We start from the raw sequence: 16,930 nt of genomic DNA, 5'->3' as shown, positions 1-16,930 counted from the left end.
AACAAGTTATTTTTAAAGGTAACATGTTATATGTAGCTACAGCTATGTATATGTATAATTTTGTGACCTAAAATCTGAAGTTAACATGTCCAGACAAGGCAAAAATCCAAGAGAGGAATCAGGCCAGCGAAGATCCAAATTTGGAAGATCCAACAAACAATATCTGTTTCTGGAGTGAAATGTAGATACATTTGTTGATAATGATAAAGAGAGAGAGAGAGAGAACAAAACAAAGGGTGGGTTAGGGATGTTTGACACTCTCACAACTATGTACCCTTTCCTTTTATCACCTAGTTTCTTCACTTCCCAGGCCAAATGTGATATAGCCATGTCATAAAATCTAATACAGTATATACACACCAAGCAGCAATCTGCGTTCCACCTTCTTCAGTCATCTGGCACCTCTTGTTCCACCTTCTTCAGTCATCTGGCACCTCTGGATCATCTCAATGTCTTCCCTCCCAAGGCTTTAAGATCATGTCTCCATTGCCTCCATCCTCTTCTCTTTCACGCAGGAGACTAAAACTCTTGTAATTTTTGGTGCCTTGCCTGTCAGCCAGCACATCGAGAGCTAAGTTTAGCATCTGCAATTTGACAGATAAAGATTACCAACATTGTAACAGAAGGTTATATCAATCATCATATATTATGGCTACCAAGAATCCTAGTGTAAGTCATACCCAAGATATGATACAGGTGTGTACTGACCTATACCACCAGGTAGGTATTAGCTGAAAAATATCAGAAAGTTTAATACCTAAAGGCACCGGATCATATGGTTCAATACTAGTCCTTGCTTGGACTAATAAACAACGGTCGGTCTACATGGCACTGGCCGGTATTTGAAACCATGGTCATAACATCTTGTATTGTTATTTTAATTCAATTAATTGTGTTGGAAGGGCGACTGTCAGGAACTGGGGAAGCACACCAATCTCATAGCACCATTATAGAATAACGACAACTTGCAATACCAAGATTGGAGGCTGAACTAAGCTCACTCAAAAGCCATCTCCTCTCCTTCCTCAAATACCATGAAGATATGCCATACATGTATAAATAAACAAAGTAGTGTAGAACGATGAAGCCTGTAGGTAATTTGGTAGTTTAATTTGGACAAAGAATAGAATACTGGGTCCCTTGTTACGACAACTGTATAAGGAATGAAAATATATGATCTATTCCTATATGCAAAATGTGAGTTTATTGTGGCAATTAGTTAAAGTGTCCATAGTAAATCCCATTACCAATAATAAGTCTTCTAACTAAAATTTGAAAGTGAAAGATGTGGATGGACCACATATATAGCCTATGAAGTGAATTTTTGCTGCCTACTCCAATATGTGGTTGCATAGGTGGCCGTAAACCTTGACATTTGTGTGTTTTTCACAACATCTTATCATGTTGTTTAATTAACCTGTTTTATTTTCTAGTTCTACGAGCCTTGTTCATTAGTAATTGAAAAATGAAAAATAACGAAAGAAAACCTAATGTATGAGGATGCAACTAATTGGGACCTAGGGGATGTTACTGGACATGGCTTTAGCCCTACAACCATGGTTCAAACTTGGACCCTAGATAAGAACGGAGCAACTTACCATTGTACCAAGTCACAAAACATAAAAAAATCATCAACAGAGATTTCTTGGTAAAATTCTCTAACAAGATTTCATAATTGAAAATACATAAATATTTTGTTTGAATCATGTGTAACACCAACATATAGTTACTACATATGGGATTACTTAATTTCCAATTAAAATTTCTAATTTTTGTTTTGACTCAAATTTATCAGTAGAAAACACGATCATATGGATGAATCCCAAATAGATCATTAAGATATCACCAATTGAACAATAAAACAAAAGAAAATTTGGACTTCATTCCATACTATAGAAATGAAATGATAGGACATAAGCATATTTTCTGCGAGTGATGCAAGCCATATGATCGAAATGAGATGAAATGATAGGACTTCATTCCATATGATTGAAATGAAATGATAGGACATAAGCATATGTGCTGCTAGTGATGCAAGCCTAAATCTAAAAACAAACAAGTATATTCGTCCAAATAAGCATGATCGAAATGAAATGATAGGACATACTTACCATGATGCGATCAGCAACTAGCACAACAGAGAACACTAGATTATGTTCCAATTCAAATTTTAGCAGGTATAAACCAGTCTATTGGTGAGACCGCTATACTCGTCCATTGATATCATGATCAGGTTTCAAGCCAACTTGGTCAGAACCTTTCCTTAATATCTCAGCTTCTCTCGCAATTTGAATGTCAGATGGCCAAAAAATCTGATGGATCACTTTGCAAAAAAAGCGAGGAAGTAATGCTAAAATTGTTGTAAGAAGAATAGTGAGCCAATAAGTCCTTGAAGTTGCCAGATGATATATTGTCCTGCAAAAGTTGATTAAGACAATAACTAAAGGATGAATTAATCGAAGTCAGTTGAAATTTGAAAATGATAGAATTACTCAAAGTCAGTTGAAATTTGAAAATGATAGAATATGTACCAGTAGTTTGGGAAAATTGGTATGGAATCTATTATCACCATGCACATATATGTAATGACTATAGAACCCCAAGTTGCAACATGAGTAATCAATACCCAACGTTGGATGTCCATGGCCAAGTGAACATTCACAAGAACAACAACAGAAATAGTCCACAAACTGCCCATACTCCAGATATCGATTGAACTGTTTCTGTATGTGAAGAGAGGTACATAAAAAAGAACAAGACTTTGCCACAAAGTATCAAGCATTGTGATCCAGAAGAGGTGCAAATTATAGCTCTCTTGTCTATATCCTGCTCCATAAAGTTTTGGATAACAGAGGAGAGTTTTATGGCTCAAGTCCTTGTCCAGAATACCAACAACTATTGTAGGAACAGATGTATAGATGACCGAGTAGAATACACTGCTCCAATCAGTCACAGCTGAAATTGTTGAAAATGCTGCACATAAGACATACCTACATAAGAAAAGCATGTAAGAGTGATGTCACCTCTGAAGCCACCAGGTTTAAAGAATAATAACAGATTCTGCCTCAAAAATTCACAAAGTAGATCCATAACTTCTATTAAGCTTATGATTCTCTGAGTGTTTGATGATAAAAAAAAAACATATACAAAAAATTTGAGACTCTGAAATGAGAATGTTAAGGTGAACATACGGGGTTACTAAAAAAGATAAAAAAAACTTTATTTCATGAATAATTTGATATAGCTCCGATAGAGAGGGAAAATAATTTAAACTAGCATTGGAATGAGCTAACGAAGTCTATAAATATCGTAATTAGAAAAGGTGAAACAATTAGTATTAGTGGTGTAAGGAAAGACGGATATCTATGAAAACTTTACTAGAAACTATAAATAAAAATGTCAAGCTCTTAATTTAACTAAGGATATTAGTTTGTACAAGTTCAATGGTTCGACTCTAAAAAGTTGGAACACTATAGTTTGTCGTTTCCATTGTTGTTCCTGTTTTAGACAGATTTCCTAACCACTATACAGAAAAAAGTCCATAATAATTAAAGGGACATCAACTGGAATTAGGATAAGATGCTAATCATAAGAAAGGCAAAGGAAAGAAGTATGTAGTATGTACAGTTGTGATTTTCGATAAATGAGCTCATTTATTGTACACCACATATTGTACAAACCCCATCTACATTCACCATTTTTAAATGTAAAACCAGGGATTGCTGTACCACCCGAAATGGTACAGTTTGGGCAGTACATACTGGTCTGAGAATGGACCGAGACACAGACCATCCGTTTCGGGCAGTCTGTATTAAAATAATAAAAAAAATCAAAAAGTGGTGGACCCCAGTCCATTTCAGCGTTAAAAAAGGCATATTAGGACTCTTCTCGCATACGAAGCAGCGGCACTGCCTCTTTGCCACTGCGATGCTGCAGCGCCGCTGCCTCTTTGCCGCTGCAACGACGCTACCTCTTCATTGATTCGCCACTGCGATGCTACAGCGGCACTGCCTCTTCATCACTTCACCACTACGACGCTGCAGTGGCACCGCCTCTTTGCCGCTGTGATGCTACTGCTTCCCTTAGACACTGCCGCTGCTTCCCAGGTACCACTGCACTTCTCCATTTCTTTCATCTTCTTCTTTCTTCTTCCTTTCTCCTTCCTCCTCTGTTCCTCCACCGGACCTTCCTCTTCAACCTCTTTTTGTTTCTCGTCGAAACATCGGTACACACCGGCATACCATGTGTCGGTACACTGGTACCAAGCGGCACGGTAGGCTGCCGGCCAGCCGGCACACCAGGACGGTCCGATCACTCAAACCTTGAGTAAAACCATTATGTTTACACATAGCATAACTTTGTGTAATGTATGGCTTTTGAATTTTTCACCTTGCAATCATAGGCCTTTTAACACATCTCACCAAAATTAAATGTGATCAGTTTAATTTAAAAAGAAATATTTGCTTTTTCAAAGTCATGAAGCTGCAGACATTACAAAAGAAAAACAGAAAACAAAAAGAATATGAAATCTTCAATCAGAACTTTGTCTATGGAAAATACGAAGAGCGAAAGGATCTGGTGGATATATTCACTATAGCATAGTGACATAGATATTGGAGTTACCTAAATTCAGATATTGAATCGTATAAGACATGCACATGCAATATAAGATGTCTACAAGCATGTAGCTTAGCGTGATACAATAGACAAGGTGTATCCGTGCTAAGCTTCTGTTGCATTAAAAGAGCCGTTACATGTAGATATGTTCTTTGATGCAAAGAAGAGTTCAATCCAATCAATAGCAATAGTTCAAGTTTCACACATTCAACCAAAATCCAAAGATATTTCTGGATAAAACTATGAAATATACATGCCCCCATGGGTGTGTATGGCAATGTTGGATGTTCATGTCAGATATTAACTTTTTCATGACAATAGAACTACGACCCTCCAAACAAAAGCATAAATTTAACTTAAGTTTCATGAGAACATGAACAAATAATCAAGGTTTAAAACTTTGATACAGTAGTGATACTGGAACCTTGTAAAACCAGTCCATATTGGTTGGTATGGTACCAGTATGGTCGGTACAAAGTAAGATACATAAAAATGATCATTTTGGTACCAATAACCAGACCAACCAATACAGTCTTCTCACTAGACAATAGTACTAATTCTGTGTGCCTAACAAACACTTGGAAATTAGAAACACCTTGAAGAAATAAGGATAGAGAACTCCTAACACCTAGGAGAGATCAATCATTTCAATTACAAAGTCACATGCTTCCTTCAAATTCACAGGTAGTTATAGAGAACAGAAATTTGGAATTATTTATAGATACTCAGCTAATTTGTGTTATAATAGAGAACTAGAAGCTCTGAATAACAAGTATATATTAGATATTCCTAAAGTTTAATAATGGAAAAGGCATACATGAGTTCTGACTATTGCACAACATAATAATTATTCTCCAGTTTTGATCAAATTGTCAACTTAAATCATGCACAAAGAAAATTGCTTTACAGGCAGACGTATCCATTAGTATGCTGTAGCAATAAAAAAAACTATTATTCTGGCAAAGAATTTCACCCTAAAATTGTTTTTTATAAAAGTGACACATTCAAGTGTGGTTGGCTTCAGCAACCATGAGCAAGCAGCAGAAAAATCTCAGAGTCTAAACATGGAGAAAGAAAATCCTTCATCTTTTCCCCAAAAGAAATATTTTTTTTAATTTCTAGGCATTCTTTTGTATGAACGAACTAGGTGAGACATATATCTTATTGATTTTTAATTTTTGCATTTTCTAAGCACAATAAAGAGGAAATAAGAGATGTATGTAAACAAACATTGAAACAACCTCCAACACTGTTTTAGTGATGCTCTATAGGATAGTCAAGAATATAATGCATGAGTTCAAAAAAAAACGAACATAATGTATTACATTAGATGATAAAATTAAAATGATATTTATGACAGACCATCGTACATACCAGAAAAGCATTAAGACGAAAACAGCATTTCGGTAGAAGTTGTATAAAACCAAATAGCCAACCCGCTGATAATTCCAATGTCCATGCACAAGGAGTAATCTTTTCAGGAAGCAAAACTGCCCCATAGCAAAATCTGAAGCCATAACCGCCTGACGGCCTTCCTGGCCACAAATTCCAACACCAACATCTGCCATTTGGATCATTGAAACATCATTTGCTCCTGCAAAGGAAAAGGACAGATTACTGTTTGTTTTTGTAGTATGGAAAAGTACACAAAACTCTACACATTCTCAACGATGTAGTACAGTTAAAGTCAGATTAAGTACAAAGAAAAATTAATGACACAATAGAAATGATGAAAATGGAAACTAGAAAACAAAGATACAATTTAAATAGCTTGTTAAGCAAAGTCAAGCATATGCAATCTAGACAAGTCTGACAAAGACAACAAATGCCGTGAATAGTTGCAAGCTCTGTAACTGGGAACTTCAGGCATCATCCCAGATCAACTGACACCACTAACATTAATGGATTGATGGACCACCATGAATACTGGACAACCAGTACACTTCCATATTCTCTAACATTTTCCATACATACATGTATGTACATATGTATGTGTATGTATATGTATGTATATTTATGCATGTGTATATATATGCATGTATATTTATATATGTATATGTGTATATATATATGTATGTGTGTATATATATATATGTATGTGTGTATATATATACATGTATGTGTATATATATATACATATACATTATACATATATATATATACATATACATATATATTCAAGAAATATTACAAATGACACTTTTCTGATATTTTCTATTTTCTTATTCACTTGTTCCTTTCAAGTGAATTATACATCATATATCATAAACAGGAACCATCTAGCAGGGGAAAAATAAGTAGTCCAGCAATTTCATGCTCAAAAATTCCAAAAATTTTCTACCACTCCACTTGGTAGGATTTCACAGCAAGCAGCAGGTAGCTTCATTGCTAACTTGTTGACTAATGCTTTTAATCAGCCATGACATCTTCTGTTAGAACATTAACAATCATATTTCCAGTCACACTAACAATTGGATTCCTATCAGAACAAACAAGACACAAAAACAATCAAGAGTACTTCAGCACTTGCTATCCTTTCAGCATTGTGAATCACAAATAATACTCGTACAAATCCATGGGCCTAACTTAAATTACTAACTCACCATCACCAATAGCCAGAGTCATGTCATTTGTCCTGCTTTTTATCAAATCAACTATCCCAGCTTTTTGTAGAGGAGCAACACGACAGCAAAGAACAACTCTACAGGAAGTTGCCAAATCAAAAAGCTGAAAAAGCAAAAAGCTATACAGTGTTAAAATTTAGAACCATTTCAAAATAGTCAAATAGAGCATCATATGCAGTGCATGTGCACAACAAAATCAGATATGCATCATAGTCCAATAATCAATAAATCAGGAGTAATACCTCTGGCTCAAGATCTTTCTCCAATATGTACACCAGACTATTTCCATCTATTATAAGTGCCAAGGAAATATCGTCAGAACCTGCAAGCTTGTCTCCACAATGATTTGACTCATGATCACCCCCTCCGGTATATCTGAGATTCTGCTTTCCTGTTTCAGGTATTGAAACACTAGAAGTTCTTTTGTCATCAGCATTATCAACAAAATCATAATCAAATTTCTTCAATTTTAATGTTCCATCTCTAGGTTCTGCTGATTTTATTCCACATTTCGCTTTTGCATTAGCTAAAAGGCACCTGCATTCATCTTCTGAAGTGCCATTTATGATAATTTGATGCATATTAGGAGTCAAAAGCCGGCACGAGAGACCTATTGAGATAGCAGTTTCCTGCTTATCTCCTGTCAGAACCCAGACCTTTATTCCTGCTTGCCGAAGGGATTCTATGGCTTCAGGGACACCATCTTGCAACTTGTCCTCAATAGCAGTAGCTCCAAGGAGATCTAAATTGTGCTCAACTAGAGCCGCTGCTTGACGTAGCTTCGTTGATCTCTCTGTTAACGAAGTGCTAGCCTCTTCATATCTTTCCTGCCATTCCTCAAATTCTGCATCATGTAGGTCCCTTGCAGCAATTACAAGAGTCCGAAGACCCTGTGACGAGTAATCAGACAAATGGTGTTCTGTCATTTGTTTTATTTTGGCAGTTTTTTCATTCTTCTCATCCAGAATACTGAGCATTGAGCTGTCAGCACCCTTGACAAGAACTTTCACAGCATTGTTGGGAAATCTTATGACAACAGACATTCTTTTCCGGACACTATCAAATTCGTGCAGACCAAGCACATCTAACCTGGCATTAAGGTGAAAAAGTTCAGCAACAGGAATATCATTGTAATACCCAAAGATTATCTGCCTAAGAAAGAAAAGAAACAAGAAGAATTCATAATTTGCACGTCGAACATGAAAGGATCAAAATGAATTAGCCATATACCTTTTCTTCTTGCCATTGACATTAACAACCACATGACCAGTTGTTCGCTCAAGGAGGGTGTATCCATATGATGAAGCTGCAACAACCAATGCTTGCTCATCAGGTGATTCACCCTGATAATCAATTTCTCCAGCCTCCACCACCTTATTAGAAGAATTAGGACATGGATTTCTTTTAACCATAGGAATGACAGTGTTACAGGCAGCCAAAGTGAGGAAAAAGTCGTGAGCAGCAATTCTCTCCTCTCCTTCTATGCCTCTCCGAAGTAATGCAAGGAGATCGGGGTCTACACTGATTTCTGATGGGAGATTCTGCCTTTGTCTTTCCAATTCCCCTGCATTGCAACATAGACATTGGCTCAAAAATACAAAACAGCTCAGTTGAGAAGCAACTTGACAAGCTTCTTTTACCAACAGCGAGCTACTAATCACACACGAAGGAACCTCATAAGGTTAAATGACAAGGATGCCATGCATTCAAAGAGGTGTAATAAACTTCACAAGCACTCATATGCTTCCGCAGATGGGAACTTCTGTGCTACATCAAGTATTTTTATCAGCAAAAAATGAAACATAAAGTAGGAGTTTTGGTAATTTATAACAAATGTAATGAAACATCATTTATCATTACTGGTCAAAGATGGTCATTCATCACAAGCACTGAAGAAATTGTCATGATTCATACCTGGACTGCAACGTCTAATCGCATTAGAACCATTTGATGTAACATTGACTACAAAAGTAAAAGAATGCCAAAAATAAGGATTGCTATGTAAGTACATGAAATGCAAGTTCCATTATTATCTTCATGATGTTCATCAGTCCTTATCTCCATGACATTCTAAAATCCTTGGATTAATGATTGTTCAAGTCAATGAATGAAGATTCAAAAATTTAGCTCATCAAGTTTTAATTAAAAAATAAATGATGACTTACTCATACAAGTATGTATGAAGTTTCATACATACATCACATGTAACTAGGCTAAATTTAAAAAAAAAAAAAGGTCGTGGCATAAGATGATACCTTCTCTTGGATCCAACTGTATATTGACATTTTTTATTTCAAAATCACAAAGGGAAACCACGTTACGGAGAGTATGACAGACAGGCTTCTCTGAACCTTGACATCTTGCAAACAAATTAACCATATAGGACAAGTATTATCATATGAAGGATTTTGCTACATCTAAAGTTGAAAACATGTCAACTGGACAGTCAAACATTTGAAAAGAACAAAGGTACACATAAATCCCGAACTAAGGAACAACATTCAGTTATTAGGAAAATAGTAGCAACACAACTGTACCTTCAGTGATAGTTTCATGTGATGTACGATTACTATGATGCAAGAAGTTTCCATAATCCTTCCCATAGACACTGGCCCTTCTAAACTCCATTTTGTTCTCAGTTAATGTACCAGTCTTATCTGAAAAAATGTATCGTATCTGTCCCAGATCCTCATTTATATTCAAGGATCTACACTGAAACCTTGTATCTGAACTGCTATCATACATATGTCTATCCTCGATCATGAAGTATGACTGCCCCAACCGAACTAGCTCCATTGTGATGTACAGAGATATAGGTATCATGATTTGGAACACAATAACAGAGCTCAAAAATGAGAAAAATACCTCCATAGGAATTCCGTAATATTTAAAATCTTTACCATTATAGCGATCATTTGTAAAGTACTTCTTCCTGTAATAAGATAGAGAATCGAGCTGGTGCACGTGGCGTTCAAGCCATAACCCCATTCCAGTTGCCACAACTGCACACATGATACATAGAAAAACAGAAAGCCAAAGGGTCTCCCTGTTCATGTAGCTTTCCAATCTGCTCCTTTTTGAAGGTGACACTGTGCTATTCAACATTGCTTTTGTTTCCTGGCCAGCATATACCACAACCCCAATAATCCATTCTGTATTTTTTAGCTGGCAACCTCGTAGAACAATGTTTGACTGACCAAGTGGGATTCTGTGCCCATTAAATTCCATATTTGCTGTAAATTCATAAATATTCCTATTAGGTTGCTCGCACCTGATCAGACCAGAAAAATTTCCTTCCTGGACCATGCACACAGTCTCTTGCCGAGCATATCTTGTCTTTAGATTTGATTCTCCATCTAAATTCATTGTCTGAATGTATGCAATTCCATTTGGATCACTTGTTCCCAACAAGACCATGTCACAAGGTATACTCTCGTCTGCACAAATTTTAACAACCTCTCCAACACGTAATTTTTTCCATTTCTTCATTCCAAATTCACCTGATTGAAGAATTAAAGCTTCTCGATTATTCTCTTTCCGGTCGGATCTGTGTCTCCGCCAGTCTTCATAGCCATCTTTTATAGCAGTCACAAACAGCACAAATAACAGCGGGAAAAGAGAGACTGTTCTCCCAAAAACAGCTAGAGGAGGAAGTTGATTTAGACCAGCAATGACAAGGAAATAAATATAAGCCAGTCGGTGGAATTGGATGAACAAATTCTTTGGCAGGAACGTGATTACAGTATACTTGCTAGTCCGGATCTCGTTCCCTGTGAACTCATATTTGTTATTTGTCCTCCTCGGGTCGTTGATATATATCAATCTAGAATTATCCTCAGCCGAGCATGGTTCTTCCGGGCACAAACTCTTATGGTGGATCTGCTGAGATTTGTCCAACTTCTCCTGTCTGGAAGAAGAAGAAGAAGGCATCTCTAGGGATGACGAAAAGCCTTGCAGCTCCATCACACCCCAAGAAACCAGTTGCCTTCCGTCTTGACGGGCGCATTCCAGCTCTGATTGCTCAACAAACTCAGATTCTGACCAGAGAAGCTGGTCCTTGTTCAGGCTGGTGTTAGAGACATCTACTATTTGTCTTTGAGAAAAACCACTCTCTTCAAACGAGATGGCTTCTACTTCATCGACTAAGTCCGAAGAGTGATTTTTATGGTCATCGAAAGTGGAAAAAGAGAAGGAATCGGATGGGCCAAGACAGCTACAAGATACAGACGTCGGCTGTTGAGCTGGGACTTGTTTAAAGGAATCTGCACCATAGGGTGAAAAGAGCAAGGGCTGGCCCGATGTCATATATACCCATCCAACCCATGCATTTGAAGGCAGAAGATGGAGGGCACTGTGCCTCTGCACGCTACCAAAATCCTGTCCAGAGGAAACTATTCTGATTATATAACCTGTCCGTGATAGCTGATGCACCAAATCTCTACCTTATTCTGCTAGAAACCATTGATCATACCCACTTATGCCGCCATATGAGTTCGTCAACAGCATCCAACAAATAAGCAATTCATTTTTCCATCCCAACGATGCAGATAATAGCTCAAATTGGTTTGTTTGTTCAAACAGATGCAAGCTCCTGGTACCATAAAAGACGCAAAATTCTCAGATCCAATCCAACGGGCAAGCTATAGTGCATTTTTATTTGAGATTTTATTTCCAAACACTCTCCATTTAAAAACCCTTCATTTTCCGACTTCTTCGGAATCAAGTCTTCTTTCCTTTGATTAAAATAAATTAATGTTACATTTTTCTGAATTCTCCATCAACCTTGCCAAAGGGAACCTTACTGACAAAAGGTAGCACGACAAAAAAAAAGGGGAAAGAGAAACAAAGAGAAAAGATAGAGAAACGGATAAATCAACCCATCCCCTAAATAGTTTCCAATTCCTAATTCGAGAACTCTACATCAATTTCCTTCAGATCTCCATGTGTCGACCAAAAACACGAATTTAACCGAGAAATGCACCGCCGACAGCACCGCTTCACGCGAAATCTCCCTCGTTTCCCACCCACCGAAAATCAAGAAAAGAACGAACTTTCAGATCCCAACAAAAACGTCAATTTGAAGCCCTAATATTCTCAAAAACAAAAAATTCTCGCTTTCACTTGTGAAACAAATCGTCAACCCAAAGAAACCAGCAAAAGCCCAAAAGAACCGAAACAAAAAAAAAAGATCTTTATTGTATTTTAGGAGATAAACGTACCGGCAGGGATCAAGCCCCGATGAAGCCAAGGCCAGCGGATCAACCCCTCCCCTCGCGAAGAAGAAGAAGAATGTCGCAAAGATCGCGCAGAATCCCTTACCGAATCGGACAAAATAGGGGTCAGATCAGGGCTTCTACGCGACAGCTCCCTCGCAGATCCAGACCATGGCTCCGGGGCGGATTCGGAGGCGGTGGAGGGATCTCGACAGCTTTTTATTCTCCCGGGGATCAGAGGTGGGAAGGAAAGCTAGGGTTTGGAAATCGAGGAGGGGTTCCTCTTTTCGACCCCACTTTTTCCCCCAATTGAAGAGAGAAAGAGAAGCAGAGAGAGAGAGAGACAGAGGGGGGCGAGTCGGAGTCGGGTGGCGGAGCGCAAATGTATCACCTGATCCTGCGACGGCTTATATAGCGCTGGTCCTGTATCGGTGTCGGTTCTACCCAAACTGCCCTCATCCTCGGGATGTTTTAACGGGAGAGCCCGGAGGGAGGGACGGCACGGTTTTTGACGCACAATTTGCCCTTGGCAACGGTAGTTAACATCTAACCACCGTCTCCCGTGCATCGCGATCGGATCATTTTGCGGTACGGTGAAATCCGACGACACTTGCGGAGTACACTGTGATCATTGATTGATCCACACGCCAGCCATGGGATGGATGCTCATCATCATCACCTCTCTCTCTCTCTCTTTCTCCTCTTGCCAACATATAATTCTTTAGCAATAAATAAAGATATTATTGACAGCCATCTAGCTTCATCACGCATCGGACACCGAGTATAAGATCTATGGTTAGGGTTAGATTAATATGCTATATGATATGATAGGAAACATTTTGGTATCGTCCACATTCATCCCGGTAAACAGATACGACGATATATATGTGAAACTTCAAGTCTAATATGGTACACAACACACACATGGCGGGCAACCGCTCGTCACCCGCCGTATGAACGATATCATCATGGTACAATCATCTCGAAAAGTTTGGGATAGCATCGTGTGGCGTCGATCCGTGCAGATTGATTGATGCTCGCTCAAAAGCTTAAGTCGGTCGTCCGAGGATCTGATCATAATTAATTGATCTTGTACAGCTAACTCATCTTTGCAGGTATAGAAACTAACCCTCCTTAATCAGAAGGGGGAGGACTTTCGTATATTCAACTCACTCTTATTCCGCTCAACGTTAACACAAGTTTCAGAGGGATCGAGTCGAGAAATCCTCCTCCCGACCTCGATCTGTGTGCAGGGAACTAGCGATGAAGAAGTAGGTAACAAGACTCGTAGCTCAACCAATCCGACGCACACTTTCGATGCCCGAGTCTCCATATGGGCGACCTTACATATTCAGGATCGAATCAAACCGTACTGACTCCTCGACCACGTTTACGACATAGAGGTTCACCAACACTATCGATAAATTTTTTATTTAATATATGTGGATGCTGTTGAATGTTTGGCATTTGTTTTAGTCTCACCTTACAATTTGATATGGATCACATTATATGTGGCGTAGCTACATTGATGTTTAGTCATGCACATGTTACATCACTTTCTATATTTCTCATCTAATCCTCAATAATTGATTTCCAAATTTTGATTGTAATAATATCTTTCTAATCATGTCATAAGTACTTTCTCACTATAAATCGAAGCTCTCTACGTATGACATATTGTAATTTTTTAATTTGAGTTCCTTCTACTCGTATCAAATGATCAACTAATTTAAGCATCAAGAAAAATATATCTTAAAAAATAATTCTTATAGATCGAACATTTGATTAATTAACTTAAGCATCAAGAGAGCATCAACTAACTTAAGCACTAAGAGAGCATCGACAACCTATCTCTCTCCCAACAGTACTATATAACAATCACTATCAGAAAACCACCATCACTCGACAAGACAAGGATTCATGACAGGGCACGATCGTAAAAATCTTCGTCGTGGAGGGGTATTTCGGGAAACGCGGAGGACGTACTCGCTGCTTCGAAACGGGAGGAGGGGCGGAGGGGACCCGAAAGGAAAAGGACGGATGGCTGCCGTCGGTGGTGGGGGCCACAGAAGGGAAAGAGGAAAACCACAACGCAAGGCAAACGGGGGACGACGCCACCGAGGCAGCAACGCAACAGCTCAGAGCTCAACTAGATGACGAGAGACAAAAAAAATGCAATAACGAGAGGAAAGACGGAACGTGAGCAACATTAGATCCTGAGGATGACAAATCACGTTAATTTTGGGAGCATTGGATAGGGAAGAAAAGGGAGGATGGCAGTCACGTTAGTGGAGTTCACGTGCGATTTTAACAAACAAGTCATCAAAATGGTAAGAGACAACCGATATGTTATCACGATAGTAAGAAGGGATAGAGATATCCAACAGAAGAAAAGTAGGATAAGTTTCAATCTTTTATATTTCTTTTAAGAATTTTTTTTTTATAATTTTAGAAACTTTATCTGTTTCATGATCTAATATATTAGATTTGTATGTTCCTAAAGATACATTACATTAATTATATTCAAGATGAATCATTCTCTATCAAAAAATCTTTTTAGGAATCAATAATCAATTTGACTTATCCTTTCATAGATTTTTAATCTTTTTTTTTTCTTGATGTAATGAATCTTTCTCTCGATGCAGTGAACCTTTTTTTTATGAAATGAATCCCTTTATGACACTTGAACAAGTTTAATTCCAACACGATATTGATCTTTCTCGGATCCGCTTAGGATTATTGTGCATATTTATCCTCTAAAAAAAGTCAATCTTTTTTTTATTTGAATCTATTTTTTTATAATTTTATTATATTATATGTCATTGATACGTGGATTCGAATATGAGATTTATCATTTAATTTATATAACAATATATTAATCAACTAAATTTTTTTGTTTTTTTATAAAAACTATATTAATCCTTTTACAATAGCTACATTAATTTATCATCCGAAATGAATGAATCCAATCTAAACCTTATTAAGTTGATAGTTATAAGAATAATATTATATAAAGTGATATTTTCAAGTACATTCAGATTTTAAATTAATTAAATAATTTTTTTATTTTAATAATGATATAGCATATTCATCTATACGTTTTGAAACCTCATCCGATATATTAACATTAAAAGAAATTAACATTAAAAGAAATGAGATACGAATATCTTCGACGCTTCAAGTAAAGTAAGACAAGGAATATAAATATTTTTTATCTTTAGAAAATTTTATTTTCAAAAAAATAGTATATGATATTTTCTTTTTAGTGCATGGTAATTTTCAAAATATAAGTCATATCGAATGGATTTAACCAAGTGAAATTGACCATCAAAATTGACTATATCAATAAGAGCGGAGAAAATTCAAGGTACATAAATAACTTCTTTATATGTAGGCATTATATCGATCAAAGTCTATCTTATATACACAGATGCTTCCAAAATCTGCACCACACTTATCATATAAAGGCGAATGTACGGTCTCCTGAGAGGCACACAACAACTAAAAAAAAAAGAAGACAAAACACATATCTCGATGCCCTCTTGTTTTGCGTTTTGTAGCACAACAACATGTAGCATCCTCTCGAATCATATTGGCCTCCGAGTGGGCTTTTAATTAATAAGCACTTCCAAGATGCTATCTATCTATCTATCTATCTATCTATCGTCAACCTCTTGTTGACCAAAACCAAAGCTTAAGTGCGATCACCTTTTGGGAAAAACATTAATCATGATGTCAAAGCATCTTGTGTCCTACTCATCTTCAGCTAGATTTATATCATACGCTTGGATTTCGTTCATCCGATAATAAAACTTTTTGACTTGATTTATACGTGAGAAGAGATATTATGATTGTAAATTTATATTGAGTTCTTTACTAACAGTTCAAGCTTTTGGAATTATTGACCACTCATCTTTCATTTACCTTTCAATAATTCGATATGCAAGCTTTGGTTTTTAATATTTAGAGTACAATGCAAGTTCTAAATGATCAGTATAAACTACATAATCTCAATCTATTTTTTTATTGATCAAGCATGATGACCTTCAACATTTCCTCCCCTTTTTTTTTCTTTTATGGTTATTGTGAATTTGCTGTTGCATTGAATCAAACAATGTTATCAAGAATAATAATTTCTAACCCAATTGATCTAACCTTGGGGGAAGAATGGTAGAGACATGTCACTATTGTTTTTGTTTCTAGTAGGGGATAATAAACATAGCACTCCAAGAGCTCTCTACTTAATCTTTAATAAATCTTTTTGCCCTCATTTATGATCACATTTTTCTTCAAATATTCAAACAAATTATTTACAGCACCACCAGAGAACATGCAATCTAGAATTAGGTAAAACTACAATGGTTGAGATCCAAACACTATAGATACTGGTCACCAATATGTTGTTTCAAAAGCTTTTGATGAAATGTTTATATATGTATGTATGTATGTATATATGAAGACCAAATATATAGGAAA

General features: G+C 37.0%; 1 protein-coding gene across 3 annotated transcripts; it reads right to left on the bottom strand.

The window, feature by feature from the left end:
• Positions 1–109: 109 nt before the first annotated feature.
• LOC103973949 (phospholipid-transporting ATPase 1) lies at positions 110–12,828 on the bottom strand. Of its 3 annotated transcripts, XM_009388651.3 has the most exons (10): positions 12,461–12,828; positions 11,713–11,832; positions 9,779–11,618; positions 8,472–8,805; positions 7,484–8,330; positions 7,221–7,344; positions 5,992–6,211; positions 2,532–2,990; positions 2,112–2,415; positions 110–584 (listed from the first exon to the last, which is right to left on the bottom strand). In XM_009388651.3, the coding sequence occupies exons 3-9, from the start codon at positions 11,544–11,546 to the stop codon at positions 2,205–2,207; spliced, it is 3,963 nt and encodes a 1,320-aa protein (XP_009386926.2). In that variant the 5' UTR covers positions 11,547–11,618; positions 11,713–11,832; positions 12,461–12,828; the 3' UTR covers positions 110–584; positions 2,112–2,204. The 3 variants fall into 3 exon arrangements, with proteins under 3 accessions (XP_009386926.2, XP_009386925.2, XP_009386927.2); XM_009388650.3 differs by having other exon boundaries at positions 9,779–11,832; XM_009388652.3 differs by having other exon boundaries at positions 110–549; positions 9,779–11,832.
• Between the last annotated feature and the right edge of the window lie 4,102 nt (positions 12,829–16,930).

The sequence above is a fragment of the Musa acuminata genome, chromosome BXJ1-9 (genome assembly GCF_036884655.1).
Source record: "Musa acuminata AAA Group cultivar baxijiao chromosome BXJ1-9, Cavendish_Baxijiao_AAA, whole genome shotgun sequence".
In the NCBI taxonomy this organism is placed as follows: domain Eukaryota; kingdom Viridiplantae; phylum Streptophyta; class Magnoliopsida; order Zingiberales; family Musaceae; genus Musa; species Musa acuminata.
The sequence above is the reverse complement of the archived record's forward strand: the minus strand, read 5'-3'. Positions and strand labels throughout refer to the sequence as shown.